The sequence below is a fragment of the Equus caballus genome, chromosome 15 (genome assembly GCF_041296265.1).
Source record: "Equus caballus isolate H_3958 breed thoroughbred chromosome 15, TB-T2T, whole genome shotgun sequence".
NCBI classification, from domain to species: domain Eukaryota; kingdom Metazoa; phylum Chordata; class Mammalia; order Perissodactyla; family Equidae; genus Equus; species Equus caballus.
In genome coordinates, this window is record NC_091698.1 from 55,488,350 (window position 1) to 55,515,621 (window position 27,272).

A 27,272-nucleotide genomic window follows, 5' to 3' on the forward strand; every position below is an offset into this window, starting at 1 on the left:
CAAGTTCATGTGCTTGTTTCCACTTTTGCAGAGTCAGGACAGCTTTTTGCACGTGTTCATTAACTGCAAAGGCTTGCTCTTGCTGCCCTTAAGGGGTGCACACAGGGAGCCAGTCCCAGGGTGGGAGTGTTTATGGGTGAGGTGCTTGGAGAGTTAGGGCTGCCCATTTTCCACTTGGGGGCATCCTAAGGCAAGGGAGCTTGTGGATGGGTTTCCTGGCAAAGTCTGCATTACAGTTAGTAGGATCTGTGCCCCTTTTCTGTTGTCTGAGAGACCTCCTGTTCTCCCAGCTGCTCTGCTCCTCTGAATCATGTAGTACACCTCAATATCCTGGCTGGCATGAGAATGAAATGGGTCTCTGGCAGTATCCTGCACAACTGCGTAAGCTGGGTGCTCACTCATGCTCTCTCACTTCCCCCATTGGAGAAATCACAGGCTAAGAGATCTCTTGGCACTATGCTCTGCCACCTTGGGGGAGGGGTATTGCAGGTAAAGTGAAACTGTTACTCTTACCCTCTTTGTTGTGTTCAATCTTGGAGTTTTGGGTTTTTTGTTCCAATTATGTGCTGGAACTTCTGCCCTGGACTCCCAGACTTCCGCAAAGGCACTGTTGTCCATGGGTGATTGTTAAAATCAGTGTTCTTTGGGAGGAAGATGGTAGAAAACTCATAATTGGCTGTTTTAAGGACATCATTCTCTATTGATGTGTTTTATGCCACCCAAGCTTAGATTTGTCTTTTGTATAATTTTATTAAAATTGAAATAAACTTAATGTACTATTTGTGTCTGGCATTTATTTTCACTTAGCATATGACTATGAGTTATTCACGTTGCTTATTAGTGTATCAGTAGTCTGTTGCTTTTCATCACTAAATAGAATTCTGTAATAACTAATTTTTAAAATTTGTATGTAATTTTTATATATAACTGTAATTTTTAAAAAATCAATCCACTCTTTAGACACTTGGTTTGTTTCTAGTTTGAGGCTCTTTGAGTAATTTGTTGTTTTGTTCATTTTGCTTTTTGTGTTTTATTTGTTTGGTTACCTGTATGGACTAATTCTATAGATTCTGGTTGGCCCGCAGTTTGTAGTCACTATGTGTTCATTTTTTACTATATGATTCTTTTCTTTCTTTTTTAATTTTTATTTTTAAGGATAGCTTTTTAGGAATCATTCCTCAGTTGGGATAGCTTAGTGGTCTTACTGATTTGTTTCTTAAGACTGATTTAATTTCTATGTTCCCTTTTCCTTTTTTTTTTCCTTGTTATATATTTGTTGAAGAAACTGCTGATTCCATGGATCATTTAGCCCGTAGAGGTGTTTCAGTCTGGATGTTGCTTATTGTGTTCTTGTGGAATTATTTAACATGTTTTTCTGTCTCCTCTATTTCTGTAATTTGATTATTAGGTTTAGAGGTTTGATCAGATTCAGATTAGATTTCTCAATAAGACTTTTATAGGATTTGTTATACTCTTTCATCAGAGGGCACGTAATGTGTCATGTTGTTGCTGCTTTTGTAATGCTAGCAGCCATTGCCTAGATCTTTTATTTCATTAGCAGTTGCAAAATGGTGATATTCTAATCCTATCGTTTTTTTATTAGCTATACAATATGTATAAGGAGAAACTTCTTTTTATTGTCTTTTTAGTTATTTTGAATTACCCTTAGTACAGGGAAGCAGGATAAATGTCTGTTTCCTCCCTTTTATTTACCAGTTTTCCAAATGTGAGTTAGTTCTTTAAAATTTTTGACATTTAAGTGGTGATCAATTGGTCTTTTTTTTTTTTTTTTTAAAGATTGGCACTTGAGCTAACATCTGTTGCCATTCTTCTTCTTCTTCTTTTTTTTTTCCTCCTTCTCCCCAAAGCCCCCCAGGACATAGTTGTATATTCTAGTTGTGAGTGCCTCTGGTTGTGGGATGTGGGACACCACCTCAGCATGGCCTGATGAGTGGTGCCATGTCTGTGCCCAGGATCCAAACTGGCAAAGCCCTGGGCCACTGAAGCAGAGTGCATGAACTTAACTACTAAGCCACGAGGCCGGCCCCCAATTAGTCGTTTTTGAGAATCATAATGATTTTGCTTTTAGTCACTTAACTTTTGGGGGATTATCATACCCGTTTATAAAGAGCATCCTTTTTTTCTTTTTCTCCTACATAGTTTTCCATTGTCAGGATATATTTAACTTTTATTGATAGACATTTAGATTATTTCCAACCTTTTGTTTTTATGAACATTACTGTGTTGAATACCCATGGATGTTATTTTGGATGTAGGAAAAAGATGCTTAAAAGAGTAATTACTCAGAAGGTCAGTATTTTTAAGTTTGATAAATATCATCAAATTCTTTTCACTACTGTATGAGAGTACTTGTTTTCTCTTGAGTTTACCAACACTAGGTGTTACTTCAACTTTTTGCAAACCGAGTAAGAGAAAAATAACATGTCAGTGGTATGTTTGAGCCACATGTGTATATTTTTTCTCTTTTGTTTTTTTTCATAATCTCTTTATTTGAGCCCAGAGAGACTACCCTGTTCCAAAGACTTTTCCTAGTTTATAGTTTGTTTGAAGCTTGCTTTTTTGTTGCTTTTGTCTATAATATAAACTTTTTATATGATCAAACATATCAATTCTGAACACTTTCAGAATGCCAGTTTTTATTTCTGCCATCTTCTGTGTTGTTGTCTAGTATTTCAGTTAACTTTAAAGCTCTAAAACTAATAAGTATTTTGTTAATTCTTCATCAGTTTGCTTATTTAGATTTGTCCACATGTATATACCCGTCACTATTTTTTTCTTGCTTCTTGCTTGCTCCTGGATTCCTTTTATTACCCCCTTTTCCTGTACCCTTTTTTTTTTCTTTTGAGGTGCCTCTTAATTGTTTTCTTTTCTTTTTTTTTTTTTACTTTTCCAGTTGTGGCCTGTCAGTGGTAAGCATATATATTTGTCCAAAGTTTTATTTCACAATTCTTTCTGAGGTTTACCTGGGTATAAAATTCTAGAATGGCCATTATTTTAACATTCTGAAGGTTTTATTCTGTTTTTTGGGTCAGAAGTCTGCCTCTCAGTCTTGATTATTGTTACTCTAGGTAATGTTCTTTTTCTTTGAAGCTTTTATTAAAACTTTTTATGGCAAATTTCAAATATGTACAAAAGAATGAAACACTTAAGATATTAAAAGTTAAAATTTGCCTGACAATAGTTCACCTACATTTATGACTATGTAGTACCTTTCTTAATTGGCTTATATTTATTTAGTTGACACTTTGAATAGCCTTTTAAATGTGTTTGTGATTCAGGTCTGGTAATAGATCATTTAACGCTTCACTTTCAAGGCAACTGATTTTAAAGCGTTTATGGTTTATGGTTGTATTTAGAATTTTCTGACTGAATCTTGTATTATTTAGTGAGTTAAGCCTTAGATTTATTAGCTTCTAATTTAGCAGCTTTATCTTACCTTCTCATTCCCTTATTTAGCAGTTATCCAGTACATTATGTTTCTCTCTCTCTTAATTCTCTGAACCTGTGCACGTGAGGATCCTTGTGACTAGGATTCCATCTCCTGCAGGCTTCTTTGTCATTGCTCCACTTTCCTATTGCTTTCTGACTATCCTTCTTGCTTCCTTTTTTTCTCTTGTCTTTCAGCTTACTTGTTCCTTTTTTTTAGGAAACTTTCCTTAACCCTTTCCTAGATTGTGTGTCTGTGTCTTGCTTTTTAGATTAAAAAGAAAAAAGTAACTTTGGAAAAAGTTGATGATGAGTTGTATTTAAAAAGTTCTCTTGGGCTAGCCCTGGTGGCCTAGTGGTTAAGTTCGGTGTGCTCTGCTTTGGTGGCCCAGGTTCAGTTCCTCGGCACAGACTCACACCACTTGTCTGTCAGTGGCCGTACTGTGGTGGCAACTCACATACAAAAAGGGAAAGATTGGCAACAGATGTTAGCTCAGGGTGAATCTTCCTCAGCAAAAAAAAAAAAAAAAAGAAAGAAAGAAAGAAAAAGGAAAAGAATTTCTCTGGAATTAGATGTGGTTAAGACAGAAAATTGGGAAATTTAAAAAAATCTGGAAAGTGTTCTGTATTTAGATTGCTTTGCAAATTGAGCAAGTGTAGAAACTACTATAACAGAATACTGGAATGGAAATGATAGTGCTGCACTGCTTTTGTTTCTTCTTAAATGCAAGATAAAATGCAGGACTCCAGTCATTGGGCCAAAACCCTAAGAAAAAGCCCTGTATTAAAAGATTGGTGAACATGCATTACTAGGTTTAAAATAAAGTGTTAGTTGTGCCATTTCTGTAAAGCCAAGGAATAACTGGCTAGTACCAGTCTCCTGGAGCTGTTTGTACTTCTTTTAGCCATTTTGCCCATCTTGTTTGACCTCAATGGCTAACCTTGGTGCTAGCCAGGGTTCTAGATAGGGCTCAGCTTCTTGTAGTTTTTGTTCTTTTGAGACTTGGCTGAAAGTACCTTTCTTACTGGCTTCTAAGAGCCTTGGGGCAGGAATTTTTTGGACCTGAAATATATGAGGTTATGTTCATCACCATTGGCCTGGTCAGTGGTCGGGAATTTTTTCCTCTGATGAGTTGTGAGATTGTATATGAGAATACTTACCCTTTATTCGGGGTAAGATCTGGGTCATAGCTGCCAGTAGTTTCTCACTAGACCCCTGGGTTATATCTCCCATCCCTTCATGTTTCTTTTTGGGATTGTGCTTGCCATCATACTATCCATTTCTGATCTTGAAGTTTTTATGAGGTTTTATTTTTTGCTTGGAAAGATTTTCCCTGAGCTAACATCTGTTGCCAATCTTCCTCTTTTTTTCCCCCCTTCCCAAAGTCCCAGCATATAGTTGTATATTCTAGTTGTAGATCCTTGTAGTTCTTCTACATGAGCTTCCACCACAGCATGGCTACTGACAGATGAGTGGTGTGGTTCTGCACCTGGGAACTGAACCTGGGCTGCTGAAACGGAGCGTGCTGAACTTTAACCACTAGGTCATTAAGGCTGGCTCAGCATCTTGTTTTTTTGACCTTAGTGGTAAGAACCATTTTCTTTTCAACCTGTTCTCACCCTTCTACCCCATGTATTGTGCCAGTAGGTATATTTCTTTCCGTTACTGAATTTCCTTTTCTTGCTTTTGGGGGATGGCATCTCTTGCACCCCTGGGTATTGCACAGTGTTGATATTTCCAGTTCTTCTTTGATCTGTCCCATTTGGCTATTTTTGGTATTCTTGAGATCTGTGTGACAATTCTTCCACCTTACCTGCCCTCTTCCCTGTCCAGATGGTTGACCCTTTGGGGTTGGAATACAGTTCCTCCTCTACAGGAAGTGGTGGAAGGATTTCTGGGTGAAGTTGCCTGCCTCCTGCTTTCCTTACTTTTTTATTGTATTATACTGTGGACTTTAATGGATCTCTGATGAATTATGAGGATCAGTAGCTTTTAAACTGCAGACTGGGCTTCCCTATCTCCTTTTTAAAAATTAAACAGTTTTTAATTGTAAAACATCCATAACGTAAAATTTACCATCTTAACCATTAAGTGTGCGGTTCAGTGTTGTTAAGAATATTCACGTTGTCGTGCAACAGATCTCCAGAACTTTTTCATCTTGAAAACTGAAACTCTGCACCCATTAAACAACTCCCCATTTCCCTCTCCCCCTAGATCATTAAAACCACCGTTTCTACTTTGTTTCTATGAATTTGACTATTCAAGATAGCTCATTTAAGTAGAATCATACAATATTTGTCTTTGTGTGATTGGCTTGATTACTTATTGGATAATGTGTTCAAGGTTCATCTGTGTTGTATCACATGTAGCATGTGATAGGATTTCCTTCGTTTTTAAGGCTGAATAATGTTTTTTGATATGTATACACCACTTTTTGTTCTTTCATCTGTTGATGGACATTTGTGTTGCTTCTACTTCTTGCCTATTGTGAATAATGCTTTCACTTCTTCTTAATATGTATACCTAAAAGTGGGATCGCTGGATCATAGAGTTCTATTTTTAATTTTTTGAGGAACCACTCTACTGTTTTCCATAGCAGTTGCACCATTTTACATTTCCACCAAGAGTGCACAAGGGTTCTAATTTGTTCACATCCTCTCCTGCAGTTGTTGTTTTGTGTGTTACTACTTTTTTAAATAATAGCCATTCTAATGGGTGAGAAGTGATATTTCATTGTAGTTTTGATTTGTGTACTTAAGTTTTGAAATCACGAAGTGTGAGTCTTCCACCTTTGTTCTTCTTTTTCAGGATTGTTTTGGTTATTTGGGTCCCATGAAGTTTCATATGAGTTTAAGAGTGGAATTTTCTGTTTCTGCAAAAAATATTGTTGGGATTTTGTATTGACTCTGTAGATCACTTTGGGCACTGTTGACATTTAACATTGTTCAGTCTTCCAATCCATGAATATGAGATTTCTGTTTATTTGCATCTAATTTCTTTCAGCAATGTGTTGTAGTTTTCACTATACGTCTTTTGCCTCCTTGGTTAGGTTTATTCCTAAGTCTTGTATTCTTTTTGATGCTCTTGTAAATGGAATTGTGTCTTAATTTCCTTTTCAGATCCTTCATTGTTAATGTATAGAAATGCAATGAGTTTTTGTGTGTTGACTTTATGTCCTGCTACTTCACTGAATTCATTTATTCTAGCAGGTTATTTTTGTGAGCTCTCTAGAGTTTTCTACATATAAGATCATGTCATCTGTGAACAGAGGTAATTTTACTTCTTCCTTTCAAATTTCTCTCTCTTGCCTAGTTGCTCTGGCTAGAACTTCCAATACAATGTTGAATAGAAGTCATGAAAGTGGCTGCTTTTTCTTGTTGCTGATCTTAGAGGAGGAGCTTTTCAGTCTTTCAGCATTGTGAACAGTGTTCACTCTCTTTCTGGAGAGCCTGATAAGATGTCCTTCCGTTACCCTTCTGGTTATGAAGCAGGTGTAATGGAATGAGTTGGAAATCTTGTGTTGGTGAGCAGTTAGGCTGCCAGGTGGGGATAGGTGTCTGACCACACATATGCTTTTTCCAGAATACGTGTCATTTGTGTTTTGTGTTAGAGAAGGGTCATTGCAGCCACTCTATTCCCTGTGTTTTCAGGCTGGGAAAGGAAACCTGGCACTGTATATTATGGTCTCATCTTCTTGCTGAAATCATACAAACCAAGAGCTTGTTTTTAGTAGTTGCCTTATCTCACTTCCCAGTTTATCTTATTCTGTCATGGTTGCTAGCTAGGTTTTGTTGTCAGGACCTTTCCTTGATGGGCAGTAGTATCTTTGGTTTCCAAGGCCTCAGGTGCTATTACCTCGTTACCCATTTGTTTGGCATATACTTTGGCTTTATGACTTTTCATTCTCTCCCTGGCCAAGAGAATTTTTTTACCGCTCTTGGTTTAGTCAGTACTACCAGAGAGGGATCTTTCATCCTCCTACTTGGACTTTCAGTATTTCTGGAGCTGAGCAGGGGAAGAGTGCCATAAGTCTCAACATTGAGTATATAGTCTGATCTAAAACAAGGTGTTTGTTCTTTTTTTTTTTTTTTTTTAACAATAAATATTAAGCTCATACACAACATTGGTAAATAGAGAAATGGTATGAGTATAACGGAACATCTTACTGGTCATTTGGGGTTTTCCTCCATCACAATAATGTTATGTGGTGATCCACACAAACTTTCTTGTGATTAAATAGAAGACCATACCAGTATATGAAGAAACAGCAACAAAGCTGACAATCCTTAGAAAGCTTTCTTGTTCTGCATGTTGATTTGTTGCTTTCAAGGACCTCTGTATTTCTACTTTGTAAAGCTACATGGAGAAGGTGAAGTAGTGCAAAGTCATTAAAATGATGGATTCATGAGAATGATTATATTCCATCTTTATTCTTTGGGAAATGATCTTTATTAGAATTTAATACTCTCAGGAACCTTCATATCAAAAGATGAAGCACGGCCTTCATGGTTTAAAGCTGCAGGTTTATTGACACTGGTTAGGTGCAAATGCCAACAGATTTAACTGTGCTAGTATTTTTCATGTTAAATTAGACTAGTTATTGATTTTGTCTGTGCTCTGGTTGTAAAGTTTCATAGTTTTTCAGTAGTGTGCTTCTAATCTTGTTTTATTGTTAGCCTCATTATTCCTTAGTGCAAGATTTTGCATGACATGAGGCTTCTCAGGAATGCTTACATCACATAGTTAGGAAATGCTTGTACAGAGACATTTACATGTTTTCAATAAGATACTCCTGTCTTTCACTTGTGTGGCTTTCCGAAAACCAGATCTCTGGTTCAACATTTCCAGAGAGGAAACAGTGTTTTGGAGAGAATGTGTATGGGTGGGAGGTGGGGGGAGGGTCCTGGAGGGGGGTATGTCTAATTGCTTCTTAATAAGACTTTAATATTTTTTAGCCCCACTTCTGTTCTGCTTTCAGAGGTATTCATTGTTTCCAGTTCCTGAGCCTGTCTGAGATTCATGGAACACAATTAACCTGCTTCTATTCCCTACTATCAGCCTGATTTTTCAGCTTGCTATGACTTTATTAAGTCAGGTATCATTTTCTCTCACAATTTAGTTGTTTTTGTGGGTTTTGTTGTTGTTTTGGTGAGGAAGATTGGCCCTGAGCTAACATCCGTTGCCAGTCCTCCTCTCTTTTTGGCTTGAGGACGATTAGCCCTGAGCTAACACCCGTGCCAGTCTTCCTCTGCTTTGCATGTGGGATGTCTCCACAGCGTGGCGGATGAGTGGACTAGGTCTGCACCGGGGATCTGAGCCTGTGAACCCAGGCCGCTGAAGCAGAGTATGCAGAACTTTAACCTGTCGGCCACGGGGCCTGCACCTTTTGTTTTTTTAAAATAAGAAAAATTGCCTGTTGCAGATAAAAGCACTTCCTCTCTCATATATCTTTATCCTCTTCCTGAGATGTAACCATTCTTTTGATTTGGCTGTATGTTATTACAGTGTACATATTTGTCTGATAATTGTATATGAGTTATAATAACACAGTTTTTTTATGATATGATACTGTATGTATCCTTTTGCACCTGTTTCACTAATTATTTTGAATTTGAATATTAGACATTTTGTTAAAGATTCAGTTTATTAACCTAATTATCCATTTACATTCGAATCAACAGTACTCTTCATTTCATTTATCTTAGTTTGGGTTCCTCCTCTATCGCTCTACTAAAAGTAGTGTTTATTTTTTAAAAAAAAGTCCCCTTCCTCCAGTTAAAATTTTGACTTACAGTCTAGTTTTGCAAACTACCCAGGAATAAGAGATACAAATCATTGATAGTTAAACTTTAGTCCCAAAATAGAGTATGAATGTTGTTCATAAGAAATAACTTATGGATAATGAGCTCTATTCCTTTTTTGTTTTAATTTTTAGTAAATAATGTGTATGCCTTGTTTAAAAAAACATAGTCAAATAGTTTTGCAAGGCTTATAACAAAAAAGAGCAGTCTCTTGCTGCAGCCCCACTTTTTCTCTCCTAGAGGTAATCACTTGCCATTTTATCTGATCTTTTTCCCCCTCAGCTTTTACCTTCCTATGTCTAAATAAGATTATATTGTTATTTCTTGATACCTATTTTCTACTCTTGACTTCTATGGGAGAAGACGATTAGTGTTTTTACCTTTGCCCTGCCTCTTCAGTTGTTTTTGAATCAGTATTGTGTATTTGTGTTTTTAGGACTATGTAAATAATGTTGACTGCTGAGCCAGGTAGTATACTCTCTTTCTTGCCTTGTACGGTTTCTTTCATTCCTATGATTAGTAGCTGCCAGTTTGTACACGTGTGTGTTGTTTCTCTTCATCTATTCTAATTCCTCTGCAAGCTTGAGACATTTAAAACCTTTAAAAGAGTAAAACTCTTTTCATTTAAATTAAATGTAAACTGTATGTTTAGTCTCCCTATCTCTGAACCACCTTACCTAGAACCCCTTTATTCTCTTCTTCCTAACTGAGTTAGTGTTTTTGGGGTCTCTGCATAGTGATCATCCTTAGATCTGTCTTCATGTTATCCTGCTGATTGTCTTTAAATGTCAGCTTCTTTACCTAGAATGCTTTAATCTCTTTTTCTCTTTTTCATGTCTGAATTCTTAGCATTCTAGTCTTTGCTTAAAAATCACCTCCTTAGAGAATCTTCCTGACTGTCCATTCTAAGATGAGTCAATATTTGCTACACAATACCGTACTTGGTTTCTTCTTGGCATTTATCACAGTATGTATGAGTTTTATTATTTATTCATTTACCTCTTTTCGTCCTTTCACTTCATCATTAGATTTAAGTTCCATGTGGTGGGGGCTGTCCCTATTTCATACACCATTGTATGTCTACTACTTAGCATATAGGGTGTTCAATAACTATTTAATGAATGTATATATGATAACTTCTAGACACAGTGAAGATTTAAATGCTGTGGCTTATGTTATCTTGTTGGGCTTTGTCTGTCATGGAGTTGGCAAACTATGGCCCATTGTGCAAAATCTGGCCAGTTGCTTGTTTTTGTAACTTGGCCAGGCTCATGTGTTTATATATTGTCTGTGGCTGCTTTCAAGATATAAAGGCAGAGCTGAGTAGTTGTGAAAAGAGACTGTATGGCCTGCAAATCCTAAAATATTCACTTTCTGGCTCTTCCTAGAGACATTTGCTGACCCCTTGTCATGTACAATCAAACATTTTACATTAGAAGACTTATTTGGACCATTAGCTAAATTGTATTTCTTTATACAGTTTCTATTCTGGATTTAACTTTAGATTCCTGTCATAGTAGTACGTAGTGTATATGAAATGCTAGTTATGTCAGTCAGGGTCCGGTCAAGGAATTGAAGAGGGAATTTAATAAAGAGAAGTAATTAGACAGATGTTGGAGGTTTAAAGAGCAAAGACGGAACCCTGAGTACACCCAGAGATGATGATGATGACGACTACTGCAGAAAGCTGGACCAATTTCCCCTAAGGCTGGGGAAACAAAGGAAAGAGGATTGTCAGAATCTAATCACTTAGAAGTGGGCCATGTGAAGAAAGCTGGGACTTCAAGGGGGGGATATTGCCTAGCTACTGCTAGTACTTCTGAGAAGGGCTCTCATGAGATTGCTTCTTGGAATCTGGAGCCTGGAATCAATGCTGCTGCTGAGTGATAACTTTCAGATAGAGCAAGCGAACAAGTCCTTGGAGTCCCCCTTTCGTCTAGTCTCCTAGTGCCATGTAGGCACTGGAGGAAGATCTTAACAGGAAGCTAGCTAGAAATGAACAATGCACCTTGCAGAGTTCCAGCCCCAGCATCACAAAGCATAGAACAGAAGGGTGGATTTGAAGTTGAGAGACAGCCAGAATAACTGGCAAAGTGTCTTCTTCCCTTCCTGCCCAAAATTATATCTGTTAAAAATCTCTTCTTAAGCTCAAATTAGTCATTAATTAAATAAATAAAGGTTTGTTTTCTTTGGTGAAAGCAAAAAAACAAATTATCTGAAGTATTTGCATTTGCAAATCTAGGCCTTTTTTTTAAGTATTGGCTTTAGTATTCGTTTAGTATTATTTATTTGTAGTTTTAAACATTATTTTTTCTACTTTATTTCAGTATCGGATATAGAAGGTGGTGATGGACTGCAGCTCAGAAAGGAACATACTCTCAAAATATTTGCTTATATCAATTCCTGGACACAGAGGTATGCATCTTTAAGTATTTTGAAGACTAACTTTGTGAGTTGTATTTTAAATTGGCATTGTCATCAAATTTTCCCTTTAGGATGTTGAGTTTTATTCCTTTAAATGATAGTTTATCAATATTTATTAAATCTTTTCTTCTCCTTATTTATGGGGCTATTCATGCTTTTGTTTTTAAAACATTAAAATAAAAATCTAATTCTTTAACTCCTCCTTAATTACTTAGAAATATAGGCGTGATTGAAATTCTAAAAGCAATTATTTTAGAGTTTAAAGACTCATTATGTCATAGCTAGAGACCTGTAACAAGCTTAATCCTTGAAAAAAAATCAGTATTGTGGTAGAGGACACTGACCTTTCTGGAAGCCGTTTGCTATTTGTTCCTTTTCCATAGTATTATGTATATTATGTATAATATACATATTATATAATAATAATATTATGTATATTAGACCAATTTTTAAATAATACATATATTGAGACTGTAGAGAATAAGACTTTAGGGAACACAATCATTAATATAACCAAAGTTTGTAAGGGTTTTGCAAATTCCTGTTCCTCAGTGTGATTTTAGCTAGTCACGGCTAGAAATTCTTTTTGCTTGTGTGCCTATCCTGTTTAAACTTCTTTGTCCTTATAAAATTTTTATGGGTAAAGAATGTTTGAAGCATTGGATGAGATGATTAATGAACACGTTAAATGTGGTGATGACATAAATGAATGTCTTAAGGCACACAGTCTAGTTGATCATGGAGTTTATCAGAATAGTTTTGATTTCAAATAGCATTTGGCCTACAGTAATGTCCTTTTGTCTTATATTTTTTCCTTCTCTCTATCAATAAAATTGGTACATATATTTGTTCCAAAAAAATTTACAGATTTCGGTTATTTAAAACTTATGTGCCATCATTATTGGCATCTCTTTTCTGAGTGTCAGCCAGCTGAATTCTTTTTGGCTAAGTTTAACAGTGGTTGCTGTGGCTTTCACTATGGGTGGAATACACAATTGGATATTTCATAATACTAATAAGTTAATGATTTAAAATTAACAGTAATAGTCTAAAGGATTTGCTGAGAAATGTTGCATTTGAGTCATAATTCTGGATTTATTTATTGTATCTACAGCTTGGTGACAACATGTTATACTAGAATAAAACTGTGCTTCTAATTTCAGGGTTTATGGTTGTACCACTAAATAAAATGAAATCCAGAGAAATAATATCATTTTCCTAATGTCTCACCACTAGTTATTGGTGAAGCTGGGTGGGAGTTATATTTTCCCATTCCTAGTTCACTTTTATCCTAGGTATATATTCAGGAATTTTTAACCTGGAGTCTGTGGATGGGAATGAAATTATGAAGGAAATTTTGATATATACAGTTTTAGGCAATAATTTGTGTTTCATTGGAGTATCAAAGGATGTTTTCCCCCAATGTATAAAGACATTCTGCCTTTATCTCGTGTTACTCCAGAGGGTAGTGGTTAAGAGTGTAGCCTTGGAGCCAGATAGATGTGGCTTCTGGTCCTGCTTCATCACTTGTGTATTGGATGGTTATGATAAATTAGTTAACTTTTGTAAGCTCTTGAGGTTTTGAATAAATAAAGTGCTTAGCACGATATCTGACAAAAGAACTTAACCACTTATTTTAATTAAAATTGTTAAAATTTATTTTATAAAATGAAATATATATTGAAGGGTGAAAGCATGAAAAGCTGAACTGGAAACCAGTTTGTAACGTTTGTAATTTTATTCACATGTTGATAAGTGTGAACGGTTTTTAGCTAGTAGTAGAAAGTAATAAAAAGTAGAATGTTACACTCTTAATGGTTCATGCTGATAGAGAAGAAGTGACAGTAAAATATCCAGTTGGATCACAGTGCTTTGTAGTAAAAATTTTTGCCTATTCCCTTGGCCCCCACTCACCCGTTTCTTTTTTGGACATCAAAAAAATATTGTTGCCTAAATTAAGATTGTGGTTCTTGTAGGCAATAAATAACTACTAAAAAAGTACAGTTCATCTACAAAAGAGATTCTTAACTTGGGGGCCCATGACCGTGGAAGTCCATAAATGTACCCTAGCATGCTAATAAACCCATGACATTTCATACAAAATTTTCCTTAATAGGTTTTATGGGAGAAAGTGTTAATAGCTTTCATAAGATTGTCACTGGTCATCAATATGTTTTTCTAGTGTATTGACTAAAATAAGGTAGAAGAGAATATTCATTTAAAAAATAGTGTGTTGTCAAGAATTTAATATTTATAAGCATTAACAAAGGTTTGAATATTTTATATTATTTTTCTCCTATTTAAGTGATACACTCATTGTAAAATCTTTGAGACAATACAGAGAATCAGAGTAAAAAAATAAAAGCATGCCACCATGCACAGTAACTGGTAAGTTTTTGTATAGCCTTGGTACAGTTTAAAATTTCACAAAAATGTGATTTTATTACATGTATGTTTTATAATCTGATTTTTCATGTGTAGTCAACTCTGATCAGTCTCTCCATGTCATCAAATATTATGTCATCATTTTTAATTGCTGTATACCAGTCAGATAACTGCCACTCCTTTGTTTTGTCTGTAAGATCTGGAAAGTTAGTTACGTTTGTTGATTTAACAGATTATGATTATTTTATTTTATTAGTTTTGTACTTAGGAATGGAATGGGAGGAAAACTAATTCAGAGAATTGAAAGAGGCAATTAGGAGAATAAGTTGAATATAAATTAGGAAGATAGCATATAAAGGTCTGAAAGGAATATCGTGTGACAAAAGCATTGATACCATGAGGCAAAATCCTTCGTGTTGGAAGTGTTGCTAGTGTTTTTTGACTTCTTTAAAGCTTATTACAAAACAGGCTTAAGTTTATATTTTGTAAATTCCACATATCTTAACAGGTGTTCAAGACTGATCATTGTTTCCTACCTATCTACTTTTTAACTTTATTTCAAGATTTCTCCCCTAAAAGAATTCTGAGTGTCAGCTAGGATTGAGGTTCTCTCTGACCTTTGTATTTTCAGTCTAAAAATTGTACCTTTCATACCTGTCATTTGTACTTAATAAACATTTGAGGCTATTGCTTTTATTTTTCATTGTTTTTATAAACTTCATTTTTTAGAACAGTTTTAGAAGCTTTTGCATTTAAGTAGGTTAATGGATGTTGTCCACTCTTTAAGGCTCTGCCTTTTATTTTGATATCAAGAAATTTGACCAGTGGGATATTGATATTGACCACTATCTAAAGTAATGCCTTTCAGAAATTAGCTCATAGTTAAAACAACTTTTGCTCAGGTTGGATACAGTGGATTAACAGTCCTTTCGTGTGCTCAGATAGTGGAAGGATCCTTCATGGTTAAGAAAGGGGCACTGAGAAATGGCTGTGTGAATGGGGCATCTCAGGTGTTGGTCTATACTGTGTGATGGTAAAATGATGAGCTGGCTTTGTTACTAGGAATAAATGGGCTTTTTTCGTAGATTGTTCACGTTCTCTAAGAGAAGTATCTTTCAGTCTTTGACCTTGAGATTTTTTAGTCTGGTGTTGGGCAGGGAAGGGTACTTGGGGAGGTTCACCATTCAGTCATAATTTCATTTAATTCTCCTGCTTTCAGATTTTTGTATCATCCCTGTCTTCTTCAGTATCTGGTATTCCTGAGTTTATCTAGTTCTCTTTATGTACAGGAAAAAGTTCTTGTTTCCCTGGGTCAAGTAGGAATAGTGTCCTGGTTGTCTAGGATGGGAACCTGCAGGTTGTAACTGTACCCTTCATTGAGTCCTATTTTCTGCCCCATGCTTCATCTCTGCCTTCAGAGGTATCTGATGTTCTTTAGTCCTGATCCTTTCCAGTGTTCTGTGGGGTGGATCTTTCTTTTTGCTGATATATCTTTCTGTAGCCCCTTGCAAGTTTATTTCTTCCATTCTAAGTCACCTCCTATACCTCTCTTTTGTGTCATCCAAAATTTGTTGCTATTTGTCATCTTTTTTTCTATTATCTCTTTCCTTATGGAGTTATGTCTTTTTTTTCCTTTAGTATATTTGTAGTAGAGTTTAGTACAGAGAAGAAATAAATTTATGTGTAAAATCAAGCTGGGCTTAACTGAAAGTGATGTTTTTATTTAAAAAACTTTTTCTCCCTTGCGTTGTGGGTATGGATATGTATTGAGAATTCGAATACCTAGACTTCTCAGAATTGAGTGTAATATAATAAAATGTGTAATTTATGTAATGTATAAGTATTTTAAAGATATGTGTGTGCGTGTGTATTTTCACTTAGACTCTCAGCTCTCCTTGAAGTTGTATATTTTGGGTCTGTAAGGACCTAGATCCAGTTTCTCTGTTACTTTGTTCATGTTATCATATAACTTAGTTTTCTAGTCAGTTATCAAGCAATTTAATGCCCATTTCCTGACACTGATTTTTTTAGAGTAAATTTGACTGGCTCTTAGGCTTTCCTAATCTAAATCTGACTTCAGGGTGGGTTTTTTTGGAACTCAGTTTCTGTTTTCACCGAAGAAAGATATTCAAATGTATGATCCTTCACTTTGAATTTGGTTTTTCCTAAACCTAGAGGAAAAAGCTATTCATAAGAAAAACTTTATGTATTTATTTTTCTTCTTGTAGAAGTTGTGATAGTGTAGAATTTTAGAACTGGAGGAGGCCTTAGTGAGAAAATCCCTTTAATTTTTCCACCGAGAAAATAGGCCTGATGTATCATTTATCTATTTCTGTGTAACAAATTACTCCAAAAGTAGTGTCTTAAAACAACGATAAACATTTATTATCCTCAGAGTTTCTGTGGGTAGGAATTTGAGTGTGATTTAGCTGGTTGGTTCTGGCTTGAATTTCTCGTAAGGTGGTAGTCAAGATGTAGGCCAGGTTATGGTCATCCAAAGCCTTATGTGGGGCTGGAAGATCTGCTTCCAAGTTGGCTCACTTACGTGGTTGACAGGTTGATGCTTGTTGTTAGTGGGAGGCCTTGGTTTTTCTCCTGTGGACCTCTCCAAGGGGTCCTTGAGTATCTTACTACGTGATAGCTGGCTTCCTCCAGAGTGACTGATCCAAAAGAGAGCAAAACAGAAGGGGCAATGTCGTTTATGACTGAGTCTCAGATATCACACACTGTCATTGCTGCCGCATTCCATTCACTAGACGCCCGTCATTAAGTCTGGTCTACATTGAAGGGGAGGAAAATTGGGTTTCACCTTCTAAAGGAAAGAGTATTAAAGAATTTGTGGCTATACTTCAAATCTGTCACATCTGGAGAAATGAAATTATTTTTTCTTGGTCATACAGGGAATTGGTGATCTATTTGGACTATAATATAGATGTTTTGGTAATATAACTAGGTGCAAATTGTAAGTAATAGTTGCTTAATTATCATCCATCATTGGATACAATTATTATTATAACCTGATAATTGTGTATCATTTACTTATTGATTCACCAGACCCTTTTGATTATCCATGCCAGGCATTATGCTACTAACTGAACATGTCTAAGAGAACCAGATTTGTGTATAATTATTGTTGACTCTTAGTGCTTTCATTTACTTTTATTTTTACTGGAGCTGAACTGTGTGCTTGTGTGTATGTGGTGTTCCTAAAAGCTTTTGATCTGCCAAAAGGATAGGAACGCCCCTCCCAAGTAGCCTTCAAACTAATTACTAATTTTAAAATGTAGCTTTTTTATTGGTTTGACAGCAAAACCCCTTATGTAAAATAACCAGTTAGCTTTACTAATAAGCTATTTTATTATAGCCTGTTTCCTGATGTTTATTTAAACATACATTAAGTACTGAGTACTTAGAGAATTGGGGCAAAGATATATGCCACAATTCCAGTTGTTAAATAGTACTTTGTGTAGAAGGACAGATAAATACATACCAAAAATGGAGGATGATAGCTATCAACCTAATATGGTCACTTTTTATTAGCTAAAGTATCAGTTTTTGGTGTGTTGCTATCTTTATAAGTTATTATGGTGCCACCTCATCAGGAAGGGGAAATAAAAACTGGAAATAAAAGTATTTTAGTATTTGCTTGTTTTTTATATTACTTATTGGAAAGATAATTTTTGCCTCTCTAGGAAGCATAATGCATTGATTTTTTTCTCTTATAGGCAATGTCTGTGCTGCTTCAAGGAATATAAGCATTTGGAGATTTTTAACCAAGTAGTGTGTGCACTTATTAACTTAGTGATTGCCCAAGTTCAAGTGCTCCGGGACCAGCTTTGTAAACATTGTACTACTGTTAACATAGATTCCACGTGGCAAGATGAGAATAATCAAGTGGAAGAACCACTGAATATAGAAAGACAGTGTAATGAAGGAAGTACAGAAAGACAAAAATCAATAGAAAAAAAATCAAACTCTACAAGAATTTGTAATCTGACTGAGGAAGAATCTTCAAAGAGTTCTGATCCTTTTAGTTTATGGAGTACGGATGAGAAGGAAAAACTTTTACTATGTGTGGCAAAAATTTTTCAAATTCAATTTCCCTTATATACTGCTTACAAGCATAATACTCATCCCACTATAGAGGTATGTAAAAATAGGATTGTGAATTTTAAGTAATACCAACTCATAGTTATGTTCACAATTTCTCACTTATGAATAAATATGAAGACAGTGTTAATCGAAAATTTTATAAAAATCACCATTGTTATAAAAAACTATTCCAGTTTTTTTCCAGACCATTTCGGTATCAACTTGTGTTGAACAGTTGCTCAGCAGAGTACTGTTAAGGGAAGATTTATAAATTGAATTTATAAAAATTGAACTGTTTGTCAGTGATCTAAACAGTTTACTGATGTAGATCAGTGCTCTACTTATTGTGACTCTTTCAAAAAGTAGTGATTGAGGAAAAAGCAGCACATAGAATTTTGAGTTTCATTCTTAGAAAGATAGGTAACAGAATTTGGAATTCTCTTTGTCAAGAAAGAAAAGCTTAACAAATTATCTATAACCACTAGTTTTAAATAATAGTATTTTCTTTTGTAAGTCAAGATGCTTGACTCGTTTCATTAGTGATAGTTTTACAAGCCTTTTCAAGTTTAGTAACCCACCTTAGGTTCACTTAGACAATGGCGTTTCTTTCTACACATAGTGGGAATTGAGATAGTTATGTGGTAATTTATTCTGTTAGTGTCTTAAAACCACAGTGATTTATTATTTCTCATGATTCTGTGGTTGGATGGACAATTTTTTTGCTGGTTTTGTGTGTCCTCACTTATGTGGTTGCATTTACTCTGAGAGTCAGATGGGTTTGAAGGTCTAAGTTGGTTTCACTCACATGTCTTACAGTTGGTGCTGGCTGTTGTCTAGGGCTCCTTGGATTTTCTCCACATGGCCTCTCATTCTCCACTAGGGTACACTGGCTACCTTACATGATAGTCTTAGTGTTGATCCAGGAAGGCAAAAGTAGAAGCGCTAAGGCCTCTAAAGGTCCAGCCTCTGAAACCACACAGTATCAATTCTGCCACATTCTATTGGTTGAAGTATCTCACAGGGGCAGCCCAGATTTAAAGGGGTGTGAAGTAAACTCTGTCTCTGGATGGGAGGAGAGGTAAAGTTTCATTTTAAACTTTAAAGTACGTTCTATTTCTTATGTGTCCTGGGATGGGAAGAGTTGTGGCCATTAACAAATCTACCAATATGCTTTTTTCTTAAAGTCTGTCTATTTTCTCCAGCTTATTTGTTTTATGACCTTCATTCTGATTTCTCTGGACTTCTTTCTTTAACTAAAAAAAAGTTGTCCTTTAGAGAAAATATTTTCACATTGAATTGAGACTATTTAAAAATGTAGCCCAGGAGGTGGATATTTTCCCTATTAGAATTCCCCATAAGAATATTTTAAATCAATCAGATTGTGCTCTGTCTTCTAGAATTCTTAGTCCGTTATCTTCCCATATAGAAACCTTTTGATGAAATCTGTTACATCACGTAAGATATTTATTAAACATTCTGAAAAATGTCATCTCAGAATCCTTTTTTTCAACAAAAGGGATCCATTTCGTGCAAACCTGCAAAATTTAATGTTAAGAACACCATATGAGGAGCCAGTCCCATCGCCGAGTGGTTAAGTTTGTGGGCTCCGCTTCTGCGGCCCAGGGTTTTGCCAGTTCGAATCCTGAGCTCGGACATGGCACTGCTCATCAGGCCATGCAGAGGCGACATCCCACATGCCACAACTAGAAGGACCCACAACTAAAAATACACAACTATGTACTGGGAGGCTTTGGGGGAAAAAAGGAAAAATAAAATCTTAAAAAAAAAAGAACCCATGTGAAGAGTGTTTTAATGCCTTAAATTGATAATTGAAGGATGCTAAAAATGGTTTGGTTCAGGACCTAGATATGTGAAATTCATGCAACATTTCTGAGAAATAAATTTTTCTCCAGTTAAAAATCTCTTAACAGAACTATAGCAATACTATGTCTGCTATTTTGTTCCTAAAATCAATTTGCTTATCTTTTTTTTTAAATGACTTTCAAAAACGATAATCTCCAAATATGGATATAGTCCACTCCCCTCTACTTCCCCTTTTGGAATAAAGTGCCTCGTTATTACTATTCTTGAGGATCATTCCATGTGACTCCTTGGTTAAAAGCAATGGTTTCATGAGGTCTTTGAGGTAAAATTCTAATTAAAAAAACACCATTAGATGTATATAGTAAAGGAGGAATCTCCTTAGACAGAATTTACATGTACTTCTTTAATATTCTATTCATAATAGTTATTTCCCAAGTTTCTAGTATCTTTGTAATGATCTGTTACAAATACTCTAAAATTTCTAGGTATCTATCCTACTGGTCATGTAATTAAATATGTTAAGGGTTAGCTGTTTCAAAGGGTCTCAGATGAAAACCTTGGTGGCATACATATATATTATAAAATTATAGTATGTATTTGTGTGTATCTGTATACACATAAACACAGATATCTTAAGAAAACCAGTATTTACTATGCAATGCAATAGAGTTTACCATAAAGATTTTTAATCCCACCTTTTTATAAGGAGATAGGCCATCCAGTCTTTCCTTCATACTGCTGTGCCATCCCTTCCTGATAAAGCCTTGATTTTTATTTTTATTTCTTTTTAAAAGGCACAGATTGGCCAACCCTCTTTAGAAGGAGAAGATTCAATACTCACGTGTTAGTATTTCGATAGCTGTGACTTTAGAAACCTAGTCAACATCCTTATTTTATATAAGAGGGAACTGGCTTGCAGAGGTTAGTTTTGATCAGGTTTACGAAGCCTATTATTGAGAGAGTTCTAGAATTCGGGTCTTATTCTACTAAACTGCTTCTCAGTCATTTCGGACTAATCACTGTAACTATTGTCTCCATTGCCAATAGTGAATAAGATTGGAACTTGGAATCCCTTCTTCTACCCCCCTCCCCCATCCTTCCTTTCTCTTCTATTGAAGTTGATATTTGTTTTTAATATTTTTAAAGATGTAGTCATTGGAACTATGTAATATTAATTAATGTTACAATTTTGGCAGGGTGGCCAGTTGCATTCTTTTCTTTTCTTTTTTTTTAAAGATTTTATTTTTCCTTTTTCTCCCCAAAGCCCCCTGGTACATAGTTGTATATTTTTAGTTGTGAGTCCTTCTAGCTGTGGCACATGGGATGCTGCCTCAGCATGGCTTGATGAGCGGTGCCATGTCTGTGCCCAGCGTCCAAACCGGTGAAACCCTGGGCCGTGGAAGCGGAGCGCACGAACTTAACCACTCGGCCTTGGGGCCGGCCCCTGCATTCTTTCCTTAATCCTGAATAACTATATATAATTTTATGAAATGAAGTATTGCCCTAGTGTTACAAGTTTTAGTCTAAGTAGAATGAAAATAGGTATAAAAATTATAGAAAGGAGAGAAACCACTGTGCTTCTGTTAAATGTATGTATAACATGATCAGGCAGATTAAATATATACATTATGTTATTTTATTTTCCAAATTTCTGAATCTAGGCTGGTATTCTCTTGCATTTTCTACTGACTTTTTAAATCACACCCCCCCTTTTTTTTTTTTTTTTTGCTGAGGAAGATTTGCCCTGAGCTAACATCTGTTGCTAATCTTCCTCTTTTTGTTTGAGGAAAATTTGCTCTGAGCTAACATCTATGCCTTCCTTCCTCTATTTTGTGGGTGGCTTGCTGCCATAGCATGGCCACTGATATGTGGTGTAGGTTTGCACCTGGGAACCAAACCCAGGCCTGCAAAGCAGAGCGCACTGAACTTAACCACCAGGCCACAGGGCTGGCCCCCCTGCTTACCCTTTTTTAAATTAAGTTAAATATTTTTACTTCACCCTTTTAAAGTGTGTAATTTAGTAAGTTTTAGTGTATTCCCAGAGTTGTACAACCATTACTCCTATCTAATTCCAACACCAATGGCTTTTTAAGTAAAAATTTTATTCTTAATCCACTGGCCTTCAATTCTTCATGGTTTGATCGTGAAGCATCATTTGCTTAGATATAGAATAACTTTCTGGTTGCTCAATTTTTTTCTCTTTTCTCCTTTAAAGTAATAGAAAAATTCCTTTGTTTACTTCTAGAAATCTAGTGGCTTTATCTTATTTAGTAAATGTGAGGTTATGGGAAAAAAAACAAAAACTTTACATATCCCTGATAGGTTTCTTAAGGCCCTTTCAGGGACTATCTAAAATTAGAACTTTTGAAAGAAAAATGATGTTGAATCAGCTTTTAGGGAGACTTTGTGGTGGTGGTACCTGTAGATCTATGTTAACTCTTTATATACCACTTAAAATGAGATTATGATAACACCTTAGGATAATGTCTTCATGTATGCAGAGTAGAAGTATGAAATATTAAAACAGTTCCGAGTAACCGGAATAGATGTAACAAAGTCCATGAGTAACATTTTGCACATCAGAATAGAATTCTCTTAGGAGATTTTCCAGCTTGTGTCCATGTAAGGCACCAGAAATCTTGACTCCAATCTAATATTCCAGCATGGTCCACCTGGTCGGTGAATCTGTATTTAATAATACCACAGGAGTTCTTATATTCTGGAATGTAGACAAAAGGTTTGTTGAGAATAACTTAAAGCTTTAACTGTGGCCCTGATAGTAGAGGCTCAAGAATAGATTTATGAGGTTTAGTCTACTTAATTTGACAAGTGTTTTGACCTCTCTTAGGACAGTTTTTGATTATTTTGAAATGTTTTGAGAGTTTTTTGGGGTTTTTTTCTTTTAAAGATTTTATTTTTCCTTCTTCCCAAAGCCCCCTGGTACATAGTTGTGTATTTTTAGTTGTAGGTCCTTCTAGTTGTGGCATGTGGGATGCCGCCTAAGCATGGCTTGATGAGCAGTGCTATGTCTGTGCCCAGGATCTGAAACTGCGAAACCCTGGGCTGCTGAGGCAGAGCGCGTGAACTTAACCACTCAGCCACGGGGCCAGCCCCTGTTCTGAGAGTTTCATGTGATGCTCTCAATTAGTTGTTTTCAAACTTGATTTCAGCAGAGATTTAAATATGTGAAATAGGTTAACAGCAATGAATGAATGGGTTCCTTTGGAAGCTAACTTTTTTCAGATGAATGTATCTAGCTTTCTGATTATAAAAGTAACATTTTCTGTGTGACTAAAAAATACAGATTATACAAAATATAGACTTAAAAAAGCCTTGAATCTCTCCTCTTTATTTTCTGCTCAAAAAAGCTGTTGTGACAAAATTAGTTCATATATTTCCAGGAATTTAAAAAATTATGAAAATAGATCATATTCATAAATTCTTTTTTAAATGGAAATACAGGATATTATCTTTCTATCCCTATACATATGGATCCACCTTATTATTTTTTTTTAGCAACCTTTTGAAGGTATAACTTACATACAATAAAAATCAATGGTTAAAGTGTATAATTTTTTTTTAGTGAATTTACAGAGTTGTGCAACCATTACCACACTCCAATTATAGAACCTTTCCATCATCCCACAAAAAATCCCTCATGCCATTTCATGTTATTATTTGTGAAGGCTCCGTAAGATGTTGGATGGTTATGCCACCATTTATTTAGCCATTCTATTGATGGATATTTAAGTTATTTCTAATTTTGATATGTTAGAATTTCAGTGAGCATGATTGTACATACATTTTCCAGCACTTCTTTTATTAGCTGTTTAGAGTAAATAACCGGAAGATGAATTGCTGTGTCAGAGGGAATGTGTATTTTAAATGTTGGCAGATATTGCCACATTGCCCTCCTACAAGGTCATTCCAGCTTCTACTCTCACCAACGATGGATGAGTGTGCTTCAGGTAGTTTAAATCTTATGTTGGAAAACACATTGTGAACCTTTTGAGTATACATCTAGGGAATTCCAGAGCACAGTTTGAAAACCACTTAACTAAGTTATGGTGTATTTTTATATGAATTGCTCCAATTCTTTAAGGAAAAGTTTTTGTTTAAGAAGGCAAAATAATGTGTAGTACATAGTATAGAAAGATTTTTTTGGAGAAGAGTTAAAGTGTACTTTAGAACTGAATCTTACTAACTTCAGTTAGGAATATATACCACCATTCATGACGAGAAGCAATCGCAAAATCTGTTTTATAAAATCAGATTATAGAAATCAGGTATAGGAAATTATATTTTTAAAAGATTATTATTTAATAGTGTGATCTAATTATATTTATTTTTTTTTAAATCAGGATATATCAACCCAAGAAAGCAACATATTAGGGGCGTTCTGTGATATGAATGTAAGTGTTTTTTATCATTCTAAGGATTGTGGAAAATTTTGTTTTTTTGTTCATCTGTCTTTTGAGTTTATTTTTATGTCTGATCAGTATCTTTCCAGTATTGGTAATAAAATGAAAATTATTCCTGGTAAGTTTTAAAATAATTTTCTTTTTTTCCTCAGGATGTAGAAGTACCATTGCATTTGCTTCGTTATGTATGTTTGTTTTGTGGGAAAAATGGCCTTTCTCTCATGAAGGATTGCTTTGAATATGGAACTCCTGAAACTTTGCCATTTCTTATAGCACATGCATTTATTACAGTTGTATCTAATGTAAGTATTGTCTGGAATTGGTTTTAATCTTAGGAACAATGTCTAATACTTGAATAACATGAATTTTATGTCCAGAAAAGGCAAGTTTTGAGTGATTTGCATGTATAATATTTTTTTTCTGGATTATATTTTGAAAAAATTGAGTACAGAAACCTTTTTAAAGTCTTTATTTTGGTAAAATTGGAATTCTTATACATTAATGAGTTCAAGTTAAATAGGTAATTTTAGCCATTTACCTCTTTTGTCTAAAATATAAGATAGGCAGAAAAGTCTTATGTTGATTTCAGCTTTGCTGGACTGGGATTTTGTACTGGGAAATTACTGGCTTCTTAGAGTCTTTGATTACTTAAGTAATGGTTAGCCTAGGGTACTACTACAGTATGTCTGACTTCGCTCTATATTACAAATAAAGACCTGACATTTCTTTTTGCCTTTGTAAAGAAGATAATTCTTTTGTATGTTATGAATATCAGTTACTGTGGAGCACAGTTAAGTGTGGAAGCAGAGATAAATACTTTTTACTACCTGTATGTTAAAATTCAGCCTTTAATAACCTTCTAGTCTGATCATCATTTAAAAAATTGTAGCAAAACTTAAACCTAACGTTACCAAAACTTGAATTCTTTTGTTAATTGAATTACCTTAAATAATAACTAATGTGACATATTTAAAGTACATATATAAAATAAAAAAATATAGGGTACAAAAGGACTCAACCAAATACCTTGTTGTATTGTTTCCGATGATATTCTCTTTGCAGTGAAGTAGTACATTGGAAAGGGCACTGGGTTTACTCAAATTTAGCATCTAGACCTCCACGTTTCCATATTTGAAGTAAATGATTTGTATCAAGGTCATTTTTAGTCCCTGAATTCCTTGGTTTCTGACAGGTTGAAAATACTTCATGCAATGGCAGCATAGCATGTAGATTAAGAATGTAGGCTTTTTTTTCCTCCTCCTTCTCCCCAAAGCCCCCTGGTACATAGTTGTATATTCTAGTTGTGAGTGCCTCTGGTTGTGCTGTACGGGATGTCGCCTCAACATGACCTGATGAGTGGTGCCATGTCTGCACCCAGGATCCAAACCATGGGGTTGGCCCCAGAATGTAGGCTTTTGATTCAACAGATGCATTTAAACCCTGAATGTGAGCTTCAATTTTTTTTTTTTTTTTCCTGAGAAGATTTGCCCTGAGTTAACATCTGTGTCAATCTTTCTCTATTTTGTATGTGGGTTGCTGCCACAGCATGGCTGCTGACCATTGGTGTAGATCCACACCTGGGAAGCAAACCTGGGCTAAAGTGGAGTGTGTGGAACTTAACCAGTAGGCCATGGGGCTGGACCCTGAGCCTCAATTTTTTTAATCCGTAGCATGAGAATGATAAAAATGATGATCTACCTTAGAAGATTGTTGTGAGGTTTTAAGATATATTTTAAGCTATTATAACATCTGATATATAGTAAACTCTTAGTGACTGGTAGCTGTTACTTATTTTAGCTGTTATTAAATACTCACCGATTCTCTTATTCTGATTGACCTTATTTGTTTGATAGGAAGTTCTATTCAGTTTGGCTTTCTTTGGGAGAAAGAATAAAATAACTTTTGAGTGAACTTAAATCCTGTGTTGACGTTTTAATTTTTCACTGTGGTAAATTTGGAGAAGGCATATAAGTGAGTTTGAAATCCAGAATTCACAAAACAATGTATCAACTCTTTTCCTTAATTAGGAATATTACTTGAATTAAAATGTATTTCTTGAATTTATTTTACAAATTCTTGGTTAAAAGTCTATTATGGAAGGCTCATTAAAGGCTTTAATCTATTACTATGTCTTAAAATTATCCTTTACTAAAGAAAAAGGTTTAGATTCTGTTTCTTCTTACTCCTCAGCCTTTTTACGACTGCTAATTGATGGGCTGTTGTCAGTTTGCATAACTTGATCTTGTAAGTCAACTGAGACCATTAAACCAAAGTTAGTTTAAAATTCGTTATACTACTTAAGTTAATAATATAGTTGTTTGGGTTTTTTTCCTGAGAGTATAACATATGTACCTTTCAGCTAAAGGTTTTAAAACTCTGTTGAGTAACTCACTTGGCACCTTTTCCTCATAAGAAGAAAGATTTTTTGATTTGTCCCTCTTCATTCTAATACAGTTAATACTTTGGTGCAAATTAAGAGCTTAAGTTACAGTCCTTTTTATAATCAAGGTTTCTGCAGAGTCTGTACTTGACTTTTTTCAGAGCCTAAAATTTTTCTGAAAGGTTTGATGACATTTAAAGCGTAAGGAGTTTTGGCATGACTTTGGCAAGATAACTTTGGTGACTTTGACAAGATTGTGGACTCTTGACCACCCTCCCTGAAGTTTATATAAACAGTGGTCACGTTAAACAATTAAAACAGACATCCCTTCACATTTTGAGAAACTTGAGAGCCTTTACGTTTCAGAATTTTTAACCACATACAAACTGATCTTAGAGCATAGTAGTTTCCCTCTAGTGAGTCATTGTAAATTGTGAACCTGGTCTTTTTATCTATATCTCATTTATTTTCTTGAGAAATAGGCAGCTGGTTTAGTT

General features: G+C 35.2%; 1 protein-coding gene across 8 annotated transcripts in view; it reads left to right on the forward strand.

The window, feature by feature from the left end:
* Nucleotides 1–27,272, forward strand: part of USP34 (ubiquitin specific peptidase 34) — a 253,143-nt gene that overhangs the window by 29,107 nt on the left and 196,764 nt on the right. For 7 of the 8 annotated variants that reach the window (XM_023619043.2, XM_023619045.2, XM_023619046.2 and 4 more), the window contains exons 2-5: nucleotides 11,577–11,664; nucleotides 17,784–18,204; nucleotides 24,336–24,386; nucleotides 24,548–24,697. In XM_023619043.2, the coding sequence (XP_023474811.1) occupies nucleotides 11,577–11,664; nucleotides 17,784–18,204; nucleotides 24,336–24,386; nucleotides 24,548–24,697 (710 nt within the window). Of the gene's footprint in view, nucleotides 1–11,576; nucleotides 11,665–13,978; nucleotides 14,062–17,783; nucleotides 18,205–24,335; nucleotides 24,387–24,547; nucleotides 24,698–27,272 lie in introns of all 8 variants that reach the window. The other variant, XM_070235432.1, reaches the window with a different exon arrangement.